This window comes from Helicoverpa armigera, chromosome 20 (assembly GCF_030705265.1).
Source record: "Helicoverpa armigera isolate CAAS_96S chromosome 20, ASM3070526v1, whole genome shotgun sequence".
NCBI lineage: Eukaryota > Metazoa > Arthropoda > Insecta > Lepidoptera > Noctuidae > Helicoverpa > Helicoverpa armigera.
The window spans coordinates 7,497,221-7,516,430 of NC_087139.1; the positions used below are offsets into that span (position 1 = coordinate 7,497,221).

At 36.3% G+C, this 19,210-nt stretch overlaps 2 protein-coding genes across 2 annotated transcripts; one reads left to right on the forward strand and one right to left on the reverse strand.

The window, feature by feature from the left end:
• Positions 1-5,870: 5,870 nt before the first annotated feature.
• LOC126054324 (uncharacterized) lies at positions 5,871-7,499 on the reverse strand. Its single transcript, XM_049839562.2, has one exon. It carries the CDS (start codon positions 7,151-7,153, stop codon positions 6,407-6,409), a length of 747 nt encoding a protein of 248 aa, XP_049695519.1. The 5' UTR covers positions 7,154-7,499; the 3' UTR covers positions 5,871-6,406.
• Positions 7,500-8,234: 735 nt separating this feature from the next.
• On the forward strand, positions 8,235-10,943 carry LOC135118314 (lipopolysaccharide-induced tumor necrosis factor-alpha factor homolog). The gene is made up of 3 exons (XM_064039930.1): positions 8,235-8,388; positions 9,812-10,166; positions 10,271-10,943. Exons 1-3 carry the CDS (start codon positions 8,349-8,351, stop codon positions 10,374-10,376), a joined length of 501 nt encoding a protein of 166 aa, XP_063896000.1. The 5' UTR covers positions 8,235-8,348; the 3' UTR covers positions 10,377-10,943.
• Positions 10,944-19,210: the final 8,267 nt, after the last annotated feature.

The following is a 19,210-nucleotide window of genomic DNA, read 5'->3' on the forward strand; positions in this document are numbered from 1 at the left end:
TCAGGCTGGATCATATTGACACAGTACTTCATATTTTCAATTCATTTTATTAACATTCGTCAATTCTTCGATTGCTTCGGTTTTATTTCCGCTGTCCCTCTAGGTTTGTTTTTAGAAATTAAATTGTAACGAACAGATAGGTTTAGGTATTATAATTTTCAATTAGGTACTTATTTATTTGCCTAACAAAGAAACTACTTTCAATAATTAATCCTAGTTCAGCCATGAACCAATCTAGTTTCACTCAATGAACATCAAATTAATTGCACGACTCAGGAGCTTACAACCACAAACAGCTGTTGAGACAACAGACACACAGACCGCGGCTCGCGATCTCTAATCTGAATGTCACAACAGTAACATCGAGTGCACTACGCGAGATGAGAACAGGGATCGAGTCGCAAGCGATTATCTGCTGAATGCGAGAGTGGATTTTAATCGAGAGCAAAAAGAGCGCAGTAATTGGGATGTTAATTCAGCGACGGTCGGAATTCGACCGTTTATCTCTTGACCGACAGGCACTAGGTACCTCACAGCTTAATTAGAATCATGAAAAGGTTAATTTGTTTGTTAATATATAAAGGGTTTATGAACGTTAAATTTGTCTCTAGGTATCGTTTCACAATATTCACGGTCAATTATCATTGAGCAGAAAATTGTTATTCTAACAACCCACACAAAACTACGTGGGTAGATCTTATCACACAGGTACCTATTGAATCTTGTTTATCTATCCTTAAAATAGTCTTTTATTACCTTCCAAACAAGAATGTGAAAATACACAGATAATATATTCTACAAGATGTATAAAACGATGATTCATTGTATACGCTTTCGTAATCAAAGCATTGGGTTTATTATTTTGGACTACAATATTCATAGGTCTGCTGAAACTTTTATTTGCATAATTCAGCTATTGTTTTACAATTAAGAAGGTCGTCATAAAAATATGCTCAAGTACTTAAAAATATCCATCAAATACGTAAAGAATTTTGAAATATAATAAACCTTCACGTTGACCAAAGTTAAAGCACTTTAGTTCTATTGCCCAATAACTATGTATTGTAGCTGCGTCCCCCGCGGCGTGAGTCGTGTACCCTCGTCACGGCAGCCACAGCCCACACTTAGTTATGCTGTAATTGAGTCGGACAGCTCCACATTATATGATCACCTGATCGAATACCTAGTGGAAATTAATGTGATTTTACTTGTATGACATATGGTCGGACTTCTTTGCAATACAATAAGAACTAAGCCAAAATTTAATCTACTACTTATTTATTTTAATATTTTCATTTTCATTACTAATAACAGTGTAATAAAGTGGCACCTTTTCTGTAAAGAAATATGTTCTTACTTATTCGTTATGTTTTTCATAACATAAAAAGTTAATTAGAAAAAATCTCTGTCGTGTAATTTGTCTCTGACGGCCCACGCAGTACCTCGAGTAACGAAAATGTAATATTTCTTTATTCTCTAATTAGCTGACTTATGATTATACATAGTTTTATAAAATTAAGTTATACTTAAACAGACACGCAGAACAGTGGGTATCAATAGTATCTACCTACCTATATCATGACACTAAACTTCAGCTCTAATTAATATTAATTAAGTTACAAAATAACTCTCTGAAAGTAACTTCATCAAGTTGACAATAGACGTCTAAACTTTTGACATACCGTTAAAATTTCTTATGAATATTATCAGGAATTACGAGGTAGCCTAAATAATTTTGAATAATGCATGAACATTAAAAGATGTCATGTTAAAATAAAACTCCTTAGTGAAGGAAATTTCCAGAAAATCATGGTATTTATAAAACAAAGAGTCAACGCCAACAAAACATTTAAAAAAATCTTTTCACGTCGAAAACCCAGAATTTCTTTTCATATTTTGCTATAATGTAGGTCGAGCGGTGAACTCGCTGTGATTTTATTATTTTGATCTTCCTCTGCGGAGCTGTATCTCATTATGACCGCGGTGCCGGCAGTAATTAGACTGTTCATATTTACCGAGCTAGTTGAGGATCCTAAACTAATAGACTTCGGGCACGTCTGCACGTAGGTATGTGCACTTAACTTACATATACCACATAGATCGTTACGTCATGGCGCATTTTCCTTACAAGTTACCTAGAAGCAAGTCTAGAACAACTTTGTAACTATACCACAAAGTTGTTTAATCAAAAGAACCACAAAACTGCATGTAAGTTTTTTAATTTCAGCACCTGCTGTTACGGTTACGTTACATGACGTTAAAAACTTAAATTCAATATTTCAGCAGTTCTCGGCCGGCGGTCACAACAATTAATCTAACGCGAGTTTCACTTTCATTGCTCTGAAGTGGCACGTCGAGCGCGCGTACACAATATATGTGAGATTTATTCAAGAGGGCGCCACTGCTGCAACTAAGTTTAGCAATGGTTTGTACAAGTTCGTGTGTAGACTTTGTATGTAAACAAGTATGTTCTTACTGCAAAACAAAGTAAGGGGGTCTTTTAGCAAGGTAAATTTTTTGTCGGTCTATAAATTGGGCAGAGCTGTTAAGCAGTATGATGATTATTGAATGTATGACAAAAACACATACCTATACATATTTACCTATAACCTATAACTATAACGATCACTTTAAAATTTTATTGGCTTAGGATACTTATGGAACTTCAAACTTAACTGTATGCCTACCTATCATCCTATAGATAGCCAACTGGTTAGTCTGCACTCTGCGGAGTCTCTAACTTTGAATCTCAGTACCTTCTCCAAAATATTCATTGTGCATGCCGCAAGCATTTTCAGTTATATTTCCGACACGTACGCAAAATTCACGAGTTTCAGTCACAATAAAAGCAAAGTACATTAAAACATTTTATTCGCCATGAAACGTTCGTGTTTATTGTTTCAGCTTTTATTGGTTTGTTCATTTATTATCATCTGACAAGCATTGAAATGGTCTGACCGTCCCTCAATCACGTAAAACCTTTTAGTAAGGACATAGTTAGTAAATCGGCTTGATTGTTTTCCTTCATTCATTTAAGGTTTGTATAAAAATACACCTACATATCTATATTCTTTGCCTACTGTATGTATTATGCTTCTTCATGAAAGGGTCTATAAATAAGCAGGATATTGCGACTTTAATACTTAAGACAGAAATTAATATTCACTTTAATATGATAATACCCTGTACATAATTGGTGCTAATAATATTACTTCCACGTTAATACCACATCGTACATTTCCCGGTATTTAGAAAAGCTTTTTCCTTGTTTGCTCGAAATAATTTCCATTAATTACGCTTTCACTTAACGCCCCTTTCAGGAATAAATTATAATAATAATAGCCTTTTATTCAGATCGTATTAACAATACATATACATATAGAACTTGAAAACTTAAAATTAAACCTTTGACCTAATCTATTATTTGATTTTTCTTAACATTTTCCAGATCTGTTTGCCAGTCGGCAAAGGCCTCCTCCAACCTTTTCCATTCATGCCTTTCTTGAGCCACCCTGTTCCATGCGACGCCTGCAATTTGCCTTATGTCGTCATCCCATCTTTTTTGTGGTCTGCCTCTTTTCCTTTTACCTTCTCTGGGATACCATTGTGTCACAATTTTGCTCCATTTGTCCTTACCTCTTATCATATGTCCTGCCCATCGCCATTTAAGCCTTCTAATTTTAGAAGTTATATCTACAACCTTTGTTTTGCTTCGTATTACACGGTTTCTCATTCGGTCTGACTTTTTCACATTCATCATGCTCCTTTCCATTGCATATTGGCAGGTTGCAAGTTTGCTAGTCATGTTTTGTGATAAGTTCCAAGTTGGGCTACCGTATGTGAGAACTGGAAGTATGCAGGTATTAAAAAGTTTGCATTTTATTTTCATAGGAAGGTTTTTATCTTTCGTAATCTCTTTCAAACTCCAGTACCTCCTCCAACCATTGGTGATCCTTCTTTCTACTTCCTTGTGCATCGAATCCTCTTGTGTAATTAGCTGTCCCAGGTAAATATAATCATCTGTATAATCGATTTGGCTGTTTGATAGATGTATAGCGGTTTTCTCTCCATTTGTCATAACTCTTGTTTTCTCCGGGTTCAGTTTTAATCCAACCTTTTCGCTTTCCGTTGCCAATTCGTGTATCATTTTTGTTAAGTCTTCCGGGGAGTTAGCAAATAGCACAATGTCATCTGCGAATCTTAGATGTGTTAGAGAAGCACCATCTATTTTGATACCGACATTTTCCCAATTAAGTCCTCTGAATATTGACTCTAGTACCGCAGAGAATAGTTTTGGTGACAGGGGATCTCCTTGTCGTACACCTTTGCTTACTCTAAAAGGTTCCCCCTTCTTTTCTAGTTGGATTCTCGCGGTACTCTGGCTGTAGACGTTTTTTATTAAGCGGATGTATTTGTGTTCAACTCCTTGTTCTTTGAGGGCCTCCCATATCTTTTCGTGGAACAAAGAATCGAATGCTTTGCTATAATCGATAAATGCCATGTAGTAGGTACATTGGTATTCTTTGTACTTCTCTATAACTTGGCGAACTACATGTATATGGTCGATCACCGAATAGTCCTTACGAAATCCTGCCTGCTCAATAGGTTGGTGTTCATCGAGTATTTTTTCAATGCGATTTAGTATGATCTTGGCAAATACCTTATATATATTAGACATAAGGCTGATAGGGCGGTAGTTTCCGATTTCATGTTTATCTCCTTTTTTATATATAAGAATAATATTTGATTCTGTCCATTGCTGTGGGATAATTTCGGTATACAATATCTCATTAAACATGTCAGTAAAGACTGGTGTTAAAATGTCTTTACTTTCTGTTAAGATTTCGTTGTTTATTCCATCGGGTCCTGGTGCTTTCTCTCTCTTTTGGCTGTTTATAGCTTTCAGTACCTCACTCTGAAGGATGCAAGGAATATTAGAGCTTTCCACTAGGTCGTCATTATCTCTAACGGCGTTGCGTTCGTATGTTTTTTTGTAATAGGATGTGGCAATTTCTAATATATTCTTTCTGTGGTGGCTCCATTCTCCGCTGTCGTTTTTAATTTTTGTGATCCAGTCTTTTGAATTTGTTAGTTCCTTATTAGCTTTTTTGACACCTCCAGTTTTGGCTATATGTTTTTCGATAATTTCCATTCTCCTTCTTTTCCTGTCCGTTTTAATACTATCTTTGATGTCTTTACTAATTTTCGTTAAATGTTTTCTTCTCTCCTTTGCATCTTTTGTACCGATCAAGTGGTTTCTTTGCGCCAGCAAGTCTAGAGTGTTAGTTGTTAGCAATTTCTTCGGACTAGTCCTAATCTTAGCAGTATGTTGTATTTGATCTTTAATAGCACTCTCCATCCAATTGTATTTTTCCTGAGTTCCTAAGGACTTTGTGTTTTCTTTGAAGTCTGTGAATTTATCACTTAGAGTGGTGACTAGTTGCTCCATTTGGTGTTTGCTGAGTTCACTAATTGGTAATTCCTGCCGTGGTCTAGGTTTCTTTGGTTGTGTTGATTTCATTTCGGCTCTGATAAGTCTATGATTGGTGTTGAAGTTGAAATTGTTGATGACGTTAAAATTTGTAAAGCAGTTGTTTCTATTGGTCAGTATAAAATCAATTTCATTCTTTGTTTTCCCATCCGGTGAAATCCACGTCCACATCTTCTTGTTTTTTTTTTTGAATGCCGAGTTTATTATGAATAAGTTATTCTCTTTTGTGAAGTTCATAAGTTTTTCTCCGTTTCTGCTTCTAATTTTATTACTGTAGGTGGATGGTCCTAGTGCTTTCTCCTCTCCTGGGCGCTTTGTTCCAATTTGGCCATTAAAATCTCCCATGACGATTAGGTTTTTGTGGGCATGTTCAATGATAGTGTTATTTAAGTCAAGGTAGAATTTCTCTATTGTTTCTAAGTCTGATTGTTCTGTAGGCGAATAGACTTGCAGAATAGACCATGAGTCTTTGTATCCTGGTAACTTCAAATTCATCATTGCTATGCGCTCCGATATTCCAATAAATCCTTCTATAGAGGTTTCAAGATATTTTTTAACAATGAAGCCGACGCCATGTTGGCCTGGCGTCGTTCCTATGTGGTAAAGTAAGAAGTCTGATTGAGAGGTAATTCTTTCACCCATTCGCCTTACTTCACTGAGGCCGACGATATCCCAATTCACCTGTTCTAATGCATTTGTTAGTTCTATAAGGTTTTCTTCGTTTTTTAGCGTGAGTACGTTAAGGGCTGCTACATATATTGTTGTTTCTCTGTGGTTTTTTCCCCGCGTTGTTGGAGGGTTGTGGTCTTTATCCCCCACGAGGACCAGTCGGCTTGGGGGAGTGTTGTGTTTTGTTGTTGTTATGTTATTTTTATTATAAGATTGTTGTGTTTTCCGTGTGCCAAGTTTTAATTGCTATTGTTTATTATCAGTTGAAGTAGACGGGAGAGAGTTGCTTCTAAACCTCATTAAATCATAAGCATTTAACCTGCTAATGTTCGACGGCATTAAGTTTTGTTGTTTCTTCGGCTGGTTATTACATTGAGGAGATGTTGATGTTTCTCTTTTCCGTTTGTCATTTTTTATATTATTTCCTTTTATTATTATTTTGTCGAATTTTAGATATGCTATATTTCCTTTCTTTCTCTCCTCCATCAGTTGCGGCTGCAGCATTTTTCTTTTTTCTAGAACATCTTTAGTATAATCCTCCGAAATGTATATATCTTTAAGATTTTTCTTCATTTTCATTACTTCATTCTTTTTCCATTCGTTCACGAAGGTAACCAAAGTGGGTCTTGCTTTATCACTTGGCTTCTTTCCAATTCTGTAAATATTACTTACTTCATAATCTTCTAATTTAATGCTCAAGTCGGTTTTCAAAATTTTTTTCACTTTTTGTAATAGTTCCAGGTTAGATTTTTCGTCTTCTTTTATTCCAAAAAATATTAAATTGTTTTGTTTCTTTGCTCTTTTCAAACTTTCTACCTCTATCTCGAGTTTTTCTAATTTTGTTTTCAAGATTTTATTTTCTGCTATGATAGGGTGCAGTTTTTCGTCCATGCTTTCCATTATGTTCTTTGTAATAGTGGTTTGTAGTTCCATATTTTGTTTTTGCATTTCGATTTGCAATTTATCAAATAAAAGTTGAAATTGATCATCCATTTTTGCGATTTTATTACGAGTGTAATGGAACGTACTGAGCAAAAGTTTTTATTTTTCTTGGATTGGCAACACTGAGACGTATGTCGTACCGTATCTGACGTACGTCAGATTACGTCTTGTCGTCTTGACACTTTTGACAGAACTTCTAACCTCAATTCAGTAATCCAGTCGGCGTCTTGCTCGAAAATGCAATCCAATATACAGAATTGTGCGAAATCAACACTTCCACAATATTCACAGCACTTTAGTTTAAACTTCTTGGTGTTTTTATATTAATAAGTGAGCGTAAATGATTTTTAAACAATATTTAACGGGAGCTGCACACAACTGTGATGTTTACAGTATGGCGTCCGGAAACGGAAACGTCAGGAATAAATTAGACACGAAATAAAATTAACGTTAATTGGCCAAACGTAATTGTTATTTACCTACGTCACACAAACACGTGGAGGACAAGTCATCAACTCGTGCAGTGACAAGTGAAATAAATTAGCTTTTTTACACAACACAAGCGCTATTTCATATATTATTTTTGAGACTAATGCCTAATCCAAACTAATATTATAAATGCGAAAGTAACTCTGTCTGTCTGTCTGTCTGTCTGTCTGTCTTTTCTTCACGCCTAAACTACTGAACCGAGTTGTGTGAAATTTGGTACAGACATAGTTTGAAATTTGAGAAAGGACATAGGATACTTTTTATTACAAAAAATAAAATTTATTACGGACATATAGCGCCATCTATTGGTCAAATCAAACATCTGCTGGTAGTCACTATTCCACGCGAACGAAGTTGCGGGCAAAAGCTAGTTATCTATAAGTCTACATCAGTACATAGCTATACCAAAATAAACGATTCGCATTCTGTCACAGAAGGTCAATTTCAGTGAGAGTTGTTGCCTCAAATCCATATCATTTTTTTTATTACATGGTTCGCCTGATAGTGAACGATTATACATATTATCGCCATCAATAGTTACTCACGCGACGAGCATTTCACCGGACATTGTTATGACAGCTTTGTACAAAATTCACGTAAACTCAGATAGTGCTTATCTATACACAAATCTATCGATTTTGACGTATATATTTACAGTATTTGTTGAACTGTCTTCAGTGCAACTTGTTTCTGAGTTTAGTTAGTTATTGTGTTCAGTGAATTTAGTGTAGGTAAATAAGGAAAATTATTTGGTGAAATGACTTACGACGGTTCAGATTATGAGGATCATGATGATCGTAAGTGTTATAATGTTCCTAAATTAGTGGTTATAGTGATAATTCTGACTGAGTAAATAAGTGTTTACTAGCCTAGTCTAAACGAGTTATTGACAAAATATTTTGATAGATGGATTGATGCTAATCTTTATTTTTTGTAGATACACGATCAGTTTCCTTGTAGATATTTTTCTTAGAATCATAAGCTGTTGCCGCCTCCTGCTTTGACTCACCTCATAAATAAATAATGATTATTTACATAGTGTGAGCGTCACTCGTATAGCGTTATCTGAATGATTAGATAAGGTACTGATTCCTGATTAGAGATAAGGTTATTTACCGAACCCTTACCTACCTTTTTTATCAGAGTAGTAAGCAGTTGCTGTAGCCGAATACCTACGTCATCATCCTCATCATCCTCCGAGCCTTTTTCCCAACTGTTGGGGTCGGCTTCCAGTCTAACCGGATTCAGCTGAGTACCAGTGCTTTACAAGAAGCGACTGCCTATCTGACCACCTCAACCCAGTTACCCGGGCAACCTGATCCCCTTGGTTAGACTGGTGTCAGACTTACTGGTTTCTGACTACCCGTAACGACTGCCAAGGATGTTCAATGACAGCCGGGACCTACAGTTTAACGTGCCATCCGAAACACTAAATACCTACCTACGTCAGTGAGGCTGTAAATAGATAGGTATACCTACCTTTCTAAAAGCACTAGGTATTATCTCAGTAATGTTAGATTATATTTTATCTAATCTTTTATAAGTATTTACCTATAATTACTGAATTTACTATCGTAAATCCAGTTCTGTGATAATTTTTGGTTAGAAAAGTTGTAAATTATGATGTAAATTAATCCTATATTATATAAGTGCACACAATATTATTAAACTATTGCCTGTAGGTACAGAGATTCGTATTTTTACATAAAGAGTACCTACTTACCTAGCTGTTGGATGTAAGTATAATAGGTATTTAAAATCAATGACGTATTCCTTCTTTCTTTTTATGTGGTTTTATTTTCCTGTGACAATGTTCTTCCTCCTGCCCTGTTCCCAATTTTATTTGGGGTCGCCGCAATATGTCATCCTCTTCCATTTTCCCCTGACACTCGTCATACTGACACTCACTCCCTTCCTATTCATGCTATCTTTCAGGCAATCCATAGGTACATCTTTTCTTAGGTCTTCCTCTCCATCCATCTACAATCATACTTAGCAATCTTCTACTTCTCATCTTTACTGTAACTGGCGGTACTGAAGTCTGACACTTCCTCTAATGTAATCATTCTTCACTTTATCCATTCTTGTATGTGGTGTTACAAGAATGGATAAAGCCATCCATCTCAGCATTTTCATTTCTGCTACATGCACTCTCTTCTCATCCCTCTTTTTTAGGACGACAGGTCTTCAGATATCTCAACACAGTCTGTTTATTTCCAGCCAAAGGCCAGGGGCAGCCGCCACCATACACCGAGAGCGCGACAGACGTGCCCCCCACTGAGAGAGCTGCCACCACCACCACCATGCACTCTTCCACGTCAACAGCAGTGGGCTTCGGTGCAGGGGTGACCGTCGTGACTGCCCAACCGACCTACCCTGCGTACCCCACAGCAGTCGTGTACCAGGGGAACATGAACTATGTACCAGCCGGCGTCAACGTGGGACAGGGACCTTTCATAGGCCCCAAGGAGTCGCCAATGACCTGTCCCTCCTGTCAGCAGAGTATTACCACTAAAGTTGAATACAAGGCCACGATGAGAACTCACGTTTGTGCTCTCGCGTTCTGTATGGTTGGGTAAGTACCTACCTACTTATTTAATTATTATTAATTAGTAATCATTTTGATGACAAATTCTAATTTGTACCTACTTTTAATGTTATTTGTTTGTATATTTGCAGGCTTCTTCCGTGCATGATCATCCCATACTGCGTGAAGGGTTGTCGGAACGCCGACCACTACTGTCCCGAGTGCAACGCCTTCCTCGGCACCTACATGCGAGTCTGATAATATTACTGTGATAAATACAGATGTAAGAATGTTACTTAACCCAGTCCTATAATATAGGAATATCTAGTCAACATGACTGCACAATGCATTTAGAATCGGCATGTATTTAGAACTAAGAACCATTTTCAAGTGGATTTCGGCAGAAATGTCGGGTAAAGGTACTGTGCCTTTCTAGTAATAGATACCTACATCGAAAGTTTAGATGAATAGGTACCTACTTACCTGTTAACTTTGAAATCGATATTGTTTTGTAAAAATCAATACACATTACAGATTTTAATTGTTTACATAATACTACCAGTATTGAGTAACTATATAGATTTTGATTGATTTGATCTGATTTTCTCAAAAAATTCAGGTAGTTAAGCAAGAGATAAGAGGTCTAGCTTAGATTCAATCTGAAGTGGCTTGCTTTAGTTCGAAAGGTGGCGCTAGGGATGCGCTGTTTTCTATGATGACGTAGAATACTGAGGAGTAGGTTGGGAACAAGGAAATATCCTAAAGCCTGTTCAGTAGGTTAATATTTTTATGTAATGATTTTGTAAATAAATAATTGATAATAAGTATCACTGTTTTATTTTATTTATAGTTTCAATATAAATGACGATGGCAGAGATAGGTATATATATAGGTATATTCGATTTATATAATAAATACCATTGGCGGTGTAGCAGTTCTACTATATTATTACCTATCTACATCATATTAGGTACCTGTGTACAATGTTTATAGGTACAACTTATTTTGATATTAGAGATTCTCTATTTATTAATGTGCCCTAAAATATAAAGGTAAGGTACCTACTTCAATAAATTGGCTTATCCAAAGTTTCGCAGCTTTGTTGTAAATATCTTCGCTGCACCAGTAGCAGATGCCTTCGACATTCCTAAGACAGAAGCTTTGTAATACCTATCTCATCGTACCGACAGACATTCACACGTTGTCTACAGATAGTTTGTAATGTCATCTGAACGAAGATTCAACGTTTTGGACCGATTTAATTAGAAAAATTCTCAGATAGGTACTTTGAAACAAAGAAAATGTAGGTAGGTATGTCAAAATCGTTTCTTAATTTTGTATTAAGTTCAGCGCACAATATCCTCTATGTGTCCAAATAAAGGATCTCTGGATAAACCTCTCCACATGGGCCATTAATTTCAATGATTATCTGTGTGTAACGCATGGCCGAGCTCTCCGCTCAGTCGACGCCGCGCTACTCAGTTATACTCCGCGCTAATCTGCTACCAAATGAGAATAAGCTTTGTTATTGAATAGCTTTATATTAAAAAAAGAAGGAAGGAAAGAAGAAATCGTATGCTGACTAGCGACCACACTGGCGACTGAGTGAGGGAGGTGCATTTTACCGTATAAGTACCTTCATTATAGTGGCAACCGTGGCAACGTCGCCGAGCTGCCAGAGTAGCCAGTAGCCACGTAGGGAACTGTAGCTCGTGGCCACACTTCGAGTTAGGTATATAAGTACCATATATTTCAATATTAACTGCTTGGATACGTAGCCGGCGCCGTCGCCATTGGCGTTCTTACTGATAGTTTTATTTGTTGATAAAAAAACTGGATGTTAGAATGGAGAGCTTCAAATATTTTAGTTAGTTTAGTTAGTTAGGTACAGCAGCAGAAACGTTTGACGATCGAGCTTTACCATTCGCGTGCGATCGACAGTCCCCGAGCTGAGTGAATTATTGACAGTCTGAACAATGCAACAGTCAGCATATGACAATTTAGACGACGAACTACTATTGGTAAAACCTTTCACAATAAAGCCTGGTTTTTAGTGCGGAAAAGTCATTTCAATAGAAGCCAAAAATCTGTTTTCTTAACAGTCAGTCGAATATGAATGCGGGTTATGTAGCGTCGGCTAAACTTATTGAAGATTAATATTAAATAAGTTATAAATTGTTTGTTGCGCTACAGTTGCAAGATTGTTGCTCCACTAGACGGCAGGCGTGAACTCGTTAAGCTAAACTAAGTCAATGATGTGTTTAAATGAACTTTAACTTGTTAAGTCAACAAAGTAGATGTGGAACCAATAAATTGCGGCTTCCATGCAAACTGGTAATTAAAGTCAATATGTGGAGAGTGGTCACCGACTTACGTACGTGCGTAAATTAACTAAGCAATTATTATCTAGTTATTACGGAGTAGGTAGTGGTTAGGTGACCGGTGACAGTTTGAATATTGGTTCAGCAGCAGTCAATTTACCTATATTCGAGCAATAAATTAACATTGATGTTCTTTCCTGAAACTTGCTGAAATTGCAATACTTAGGTATGTAAGTTCAACTCAGTCTTGCGCGCGGCCTTATGTGTGGGTAGGGCTGCCATCTCGAATTTCGCCACACCCGGACAAAGATTTAAAAAAACCCGGACATTTGACGTAAATCGCATTTTTTCCCCGGACGGGTCCGAAAATAATATTTAAAAAAGACCTTTTTTTAATTTTCTTTTTTTTTAATTTCACACTATGTGTAATTTTAGCAATAAACAATTACAAAAACAAACCAATTTTTTTACAAAAAATATTATATCTGTGTCTAACGACTTTCTGTCTTTCGTCCATTGCTGATTAATTAATGAAAATATTCGCTCTTCATTCGCATTATGAGCAGGTATGCAGAAAAAAATATTGCGCAATCCTACTTAATTCAGTGTACAGATGTGCATTCTTTGTTTTAAAAAAATTCAGCCAAAGCTGGTTAGCGCTCAATTTTTTCTCTTCGTCTGAAACATTTAGGTTAAATTCTTTCAAATTGACCCACTCGTTAAATAATTCCGAGTCGTCTATATTAATGTTTCTTTCTATCAGAAATAGAACAGTTTTTTCTACTTCAGGCCACGATGAATCTTCTGAAAAGTGTTCCAACATCATCCAATCGAAGTGGTTGAACTCGCGAGGGTGTGGCGACGAAGGGCAGTACGTTGTTATTTTATCGTGTTACTCTTACACCGAATGAAGTTAGCGTTTTGTATAATAATGCCGATAAATACGTAAATACAGTAAGGTGCTTTTTTACATGAAAAGTGTCCGGGTTTTCCCCGGACGCTTCTTGAAAACCCGCCCGGACGTCCCCCGGACAGGGTCAAAACGAGGACAAATCCGGGGAAACCCGGACGGATGGCAGCCCTATGTGTGGGTAACTCTTGTACATATACAGTGACTTTGTGTGCGTGACAAGAGGTACAGTCGGGTACAAATACAGTTATTTAGGGGTTATATTCGGCTGTTTAAAGAAAAACAGTTATTACGTAATTTAATGTTTATTTATTTATAATGATTCTGAATCGCTACTTGAAAAATAAATGATGAATTTTCAGATTTGCTACTCTAACCAAGGTCAATTATAAATTTTGACTACATGTCAAAGTGTCTATAGTATTCTTCTTTTTTCTTTTGTACATGTCGACAAGTATTACCCAACACCCCTTCACCAATTTGACTTAAACGTTCATTTATGAGTTTCAATATTTCCGTCTTATTTTGGTCGACATTATGCGAAGCAATATAATTTTTAAAATTCCCCACACATTTTGTTTACATTATTATACTAGATTATACGTCTTTTTACATTCTTATTCCACACTTTTATTTATTGTCCGCGTACCCCGAGCTAGAAAATATGCAAGAAGTATTTAATTCATCTTGGATATTTCACCTCATTTATTTCTTAGATACTTTATATATTAATGTCAATTTGAAAAAACGTATGAGAAAGTAATGAAAAACTGTAAAATGTAATAATAAAAAGCTTTGAATGTTTCATTTTTTGAAACGCTACCTGACTCCTTAAACATTTTCTCCGTGAAGAACTAGACATTTTTGTAAACGACTGTACCCATAACAAAAAGCGATGAGAACACGTCATGCTCGGACGACGTCACTGTCACACGAATGAAAGTTGTATATTTACAAGCCGACGCACACATAGGGCCGCGCGCAAATCTGAGTTGAACTATCTATATATGTTTTTAATTATCCCGTTCTATAATATTCGGAATAAGATAAAAACATATCATTGAACACACCCTACAACCTTAACTATCGACATATTTTTGCTGGGTTTGCGTAACTTTTTCGCAACGATTTCTATAACAATACCTATAAGACGTGTAAGCTTAAATTTAAGAAATTAGCGAAGTTCCATTTAAACTATTTCCATACTAGGATATCGCGAGCGTTTTCGATATTCTATCAGTAACGAGCGATTAGTGGCGACATCCATTATGCTATCAATGCAGTTCTGCAACGCAGAGAGCAAGTTAACTTTGAAAGCAATTTATCGAGTCAAAGCGGTCAGCCGCTCCATAGCTGAGTTAACTTGTGTTCCGGGTCACATATAGCAAGATATTAGGCACTTGAGGGAACGAGGTAGTTTGGGACATAGGATTTCGTATTTCCTACAGTAAAAATCACACAATTCCTACCTGCTCTTGTAATTTGAGTCGCAAAAGCGAAATCCATTTAATTCAGCTTTTATAGCTTAAACTATCCCGGAATATCATCACCGAAAAACAGAAAACGATTTTATCCAAAATAAAAATAGATAAAAACAGGTTCTATATGAAATACATCTGGCAGCTGAGGTTCGAATTTCAAATGCCAACACAAAACGTTCACAGATTTAAATAGCGAACGAAATAAATCCCGCGGCGCGTAAAATTAATCTACAGCCAGTTCGCAAACACGCAGAATTGATGAAATAGAACACAATTTCAAATAAACAACCACTATGAATTTTATATAAATATCACTTTTTGAGGTTTGTATATTTTTTCAATCGGATAGTTAGGTTTCCATATCGTAGATAGATTTTCTGTGCGCTAAAATGATCCAAATTGAATGTATAATTTATCGGAAAGTCCTTTACTTAGTTGGATCAAACTGATTCAATTGCTTGGGGTTAAATTGATAGCTTCGCTCGTTCAGACTCCATTTACCTCGTCGATTTTACAATAGAGTTATTTAAACCCTTATCAATGATTTCTACCTACACTTTCCTAGTTCAAATGAAATAAACGGCGCCTTTATTGTGGAAATTTCAGATCTACGTCTTTAGGTAGTTATCTAAATGATGAGCTATTGATTAGAAGGTCACAAAAACCAATTGGACCGATATTCACCTGATTACACATGACTGGGCAAAGTCAATTTCTGCCTCCACATAAATCAACGTTTGCGTTGACCCATAATAATGAGTTCCGGGATACCGCACTTCCTACACTTGAAGTGGAATGATGTATATCCTCACATCTTAGAGTATTTAAACAACCGGAGATGTCATTGCCGTGAGAGTTCCGCTCAAACTCATACGTACACATCTGCGTCTAGTTTATGCTTTTGTTAAACAAAGTCTAGTTTATGTTCGTATGCGTGTTCGTAAAATGCACGAGTGACCTCACAATTTATAATGTTCCCCCAACTTCAATTTAATTTTCCGTTAAATGCTCTAAGCTTCTCCCCCCCTTACACGTGTCTGTGAAGCTCAGACACAAACAGTTGATTCCACGAAACTGACGAGTTCCTGATATTGCGATACGTGCGGTGTGTGCTGAGTTATGATATCATCGGTATAAGAGAAACTGAGCAAACTTAATGTTTTCTTCTTCGGGAAAATAGACAATTTGTGGAACTGCAGACGTTCATTGTTAGATCTAACTGCTATTGCACACTAATTACAACATCGTAATCCTTGTTATGAGCACAATAAGCCCACAAAACTCTTCTATTTGTGGCACAGTCGTATGTTTAACAAAGAAGTACATAAGTAGAAATGTAGTACCTAACAAAGTTTGGGCCAATTTGCAAACGCTCTGTTGAACCGAATGCAAACAATTTGGCATTTGTATAAAGACTGAATTCTGAGGAAGGTAAAATAGAATGCCCAATTTTAGATAGATTCAAGAAAATTCGGGAATAGCTTGTTTTAAATAAGATACAAAATCAAACGTTATAGAAGAAATCAAGAGTAAGCACGTTAAAAGTTTTGCAACGATCCTCCCACGAAATTACCTACCTACTAACGCCGCATTTTGGCACAGATGTTTGCGAAGTACGTGAAATGTATGGGGAAGTAGTAACCTATGTATGTATGTCATAATCATTACGAAAATGAATGTAGGTAGTCATGCTCCCTTAGATAGAACGTTATCTTGTGCCAATCCCGAACAAATAAGTTCTTTCTGTAAAAAACCCGTCAATGAGCGTACCTACCTAACCTTACTTTTAGCTAAAAGGACTTTTAGAAATGCCATAGGTAGGTACTCAAATTGTTTGTTCTCATAAACGTAAAGTACGAGAATAAGTTATGTTAGTCATTTATTAGAAAACTCTGCGCTGCCAGCTTCCGAGGAAAATAGCAATTTTATAAAAGAAACAGCGAAACAATTTCCATTTCTGCAAATTAAATCAAATCAACAATTCACAAATTGTTGATTTGGAACTGGGGTTCGTGTTCCAATTGGCAGTCACCTGTTCGTTCTGTAATTCATGAACTGTATAAGATTGTCGCGAGACGTTTAACTGAATAATATATTTATGAGTTGACACCTCGACGTCTCGCAGAGTTACTTTCACTGTTATGTTTTTATTCGTTTATTTTCCGCATTTATTTCCCTGCTGCGAATGATGTCAGCTTTCAACTTTATGTCTTGCATAATTTAATATTTGAGCTTCATTTTCGCGTTTCTGGTTTGTCATTTTTGTTTTTTATGTCAGGATGTTGTACGAAGAATTAGGTAGCTGTTTTGCAATAAAAATCTAAAATAGAATGACTTGTTTAACCTGTTTACCTGCTTTATTTCAAATAAATTGGATCGCCTAAAGAATACCCATTATTTCATACGGATTTTAATTTTTTTTTTTTATTTTTATTTGTATGTTATGTTGATGATACCTATACTTACCTAAAGGAGCTCCGAAATAAAAAATGTGAACGGTTTTTTATTTTCCCAAACTAGCCAGTGAGAGAAGTTTTTACAAAGCCCAATATTTACACTTAGTTTAAAATACCTGAAAAAATATAGGTAACACCGTAGTAATTAAAGGCTGTTAAATTCCTATATTTTTTTAATGTTTCGTTCATTTGAATAAAATGTTTTTATCGCAAATAACAAACATTTATTTCGAAATGTACATTTATGCCCATTTTAATTTTGAAAGGTTTGTTTTTATATCAAACTTCATACCTAATTGATCGTCGATCTTCGTCCTTTAAAAGTCCAGCGAACATCGCAATAAGTTTAGCCAGCCACCAATTTCCTGCTTGAACGCAGACCGAGATAAAACTGCTTCCAAACCCCTCGCTAAGAAAACTGTATCGAGTGATCAAGTTAAAGTTTCTGTTGGGATGCTGGATATAAGGCAGTATATCTGGCGAGCCGCCAACTGACGACACACAGCTAACTTGCATATCGTCGCTGGCTTCTCTTCGCGTTCATATAGGTACATGACGATGGCCTTCGAAAATAGTCATAATTCCACGACTTACGTATTAAGCAAGTCGTTGATATTCGTGACTTAATAAACTGACCATCTGCCGAATACCTGCAGCTCCAACAATAAGCATTTGGTGAGTAAATAGGAATTCCATCAGCGGACCCTCAGAACATGTAATAAGGTTCGGGTCACCTTTAACGTAATTAAATACCCTCACAGCACTTATCTTTAATTACCTGTTTGTAATTTGATTTATGAACGTGATGAGGGAGCGTTTGGCTCACTCTGGTTAGGGAAATAAAGAAAATGAGAAAATTATTGCCGAATTTTATTTGTTTCTTAAACTTATTTCATCTGAATTGTTTAAGCCACCTACAACATTGCTGTTGTAGTTCTTAGAATAAAAACTTAGACGAACTCTTTCGAGAATAGGTAAGTAAATGTGTATATTCTATTAATGTGTTTCTTTCATGCCTATGTCTATTGTACTAGAATAGTTCGAATACTATTGAGTGTAACTAAACCTGAGAAGTATCTACGGGTTCGCGAGCGTTAAATAAAATTACACGAGAAGGCTTTTATATAAGAAAAAGATTTTTTTACCTTTTCAAGAAACGTATCTTCAACGAAAATTGCGCTAATAGAAAACAAGCTTAAGTATAAGTCATACAAAATCATATATATTGACTCGAAATGTGTCATTTCTACAGGATTCCAAGAAGGTACCTACTCAAATTAGAAACCAATTACCAACTGACCTTTCGAGTGTGACTACCTACCAGCGACTACGACGATAGTCTTCAGGAGCTTCCCGTAACAGCTGCTCATAAACTCGTTACTTTATCGAAGGTCTTGCTCACGTGGGAGTGAACCACTCGAAACGGTAACAGCCAATGAGATTAATCAATTCGAGAGGCGATTACTCTAAAATATCATTGAATAAGCTCTTTCTATAATACTTTGAACGCAGAAATAGGTTTCAAGAACCTTTAAAACGACAAAATTATAACGCTCAGAAATACATAGCTGTGTTTTCAAAAGAGCAATATGAATTCCACATGTAAAAGTCTGACACACGAGTACTTAAAGCGTGTACGGTCACCGTGAGCTACTTGTTGCGGCCCGCTCCCTGCAGCCCGGGGCCCGTAGCCCGCAATATCGCACCAGCTTTAGGATATCAAGCCTAGAGGTTTCCGCCCCAACTGTATCAAACGCATATTGGACTTTTACCGCATTCAAAACCTATATTTCGGTGACGCATAGGTAATCGTACCTATGCATGGCTAACAGTGGACAAGAAATATGCAATAGGTACCTACTATCCTTACTATTTTTTGATAAATATTTAATTGATACCTACATACAAAGAGATACAAAATTCA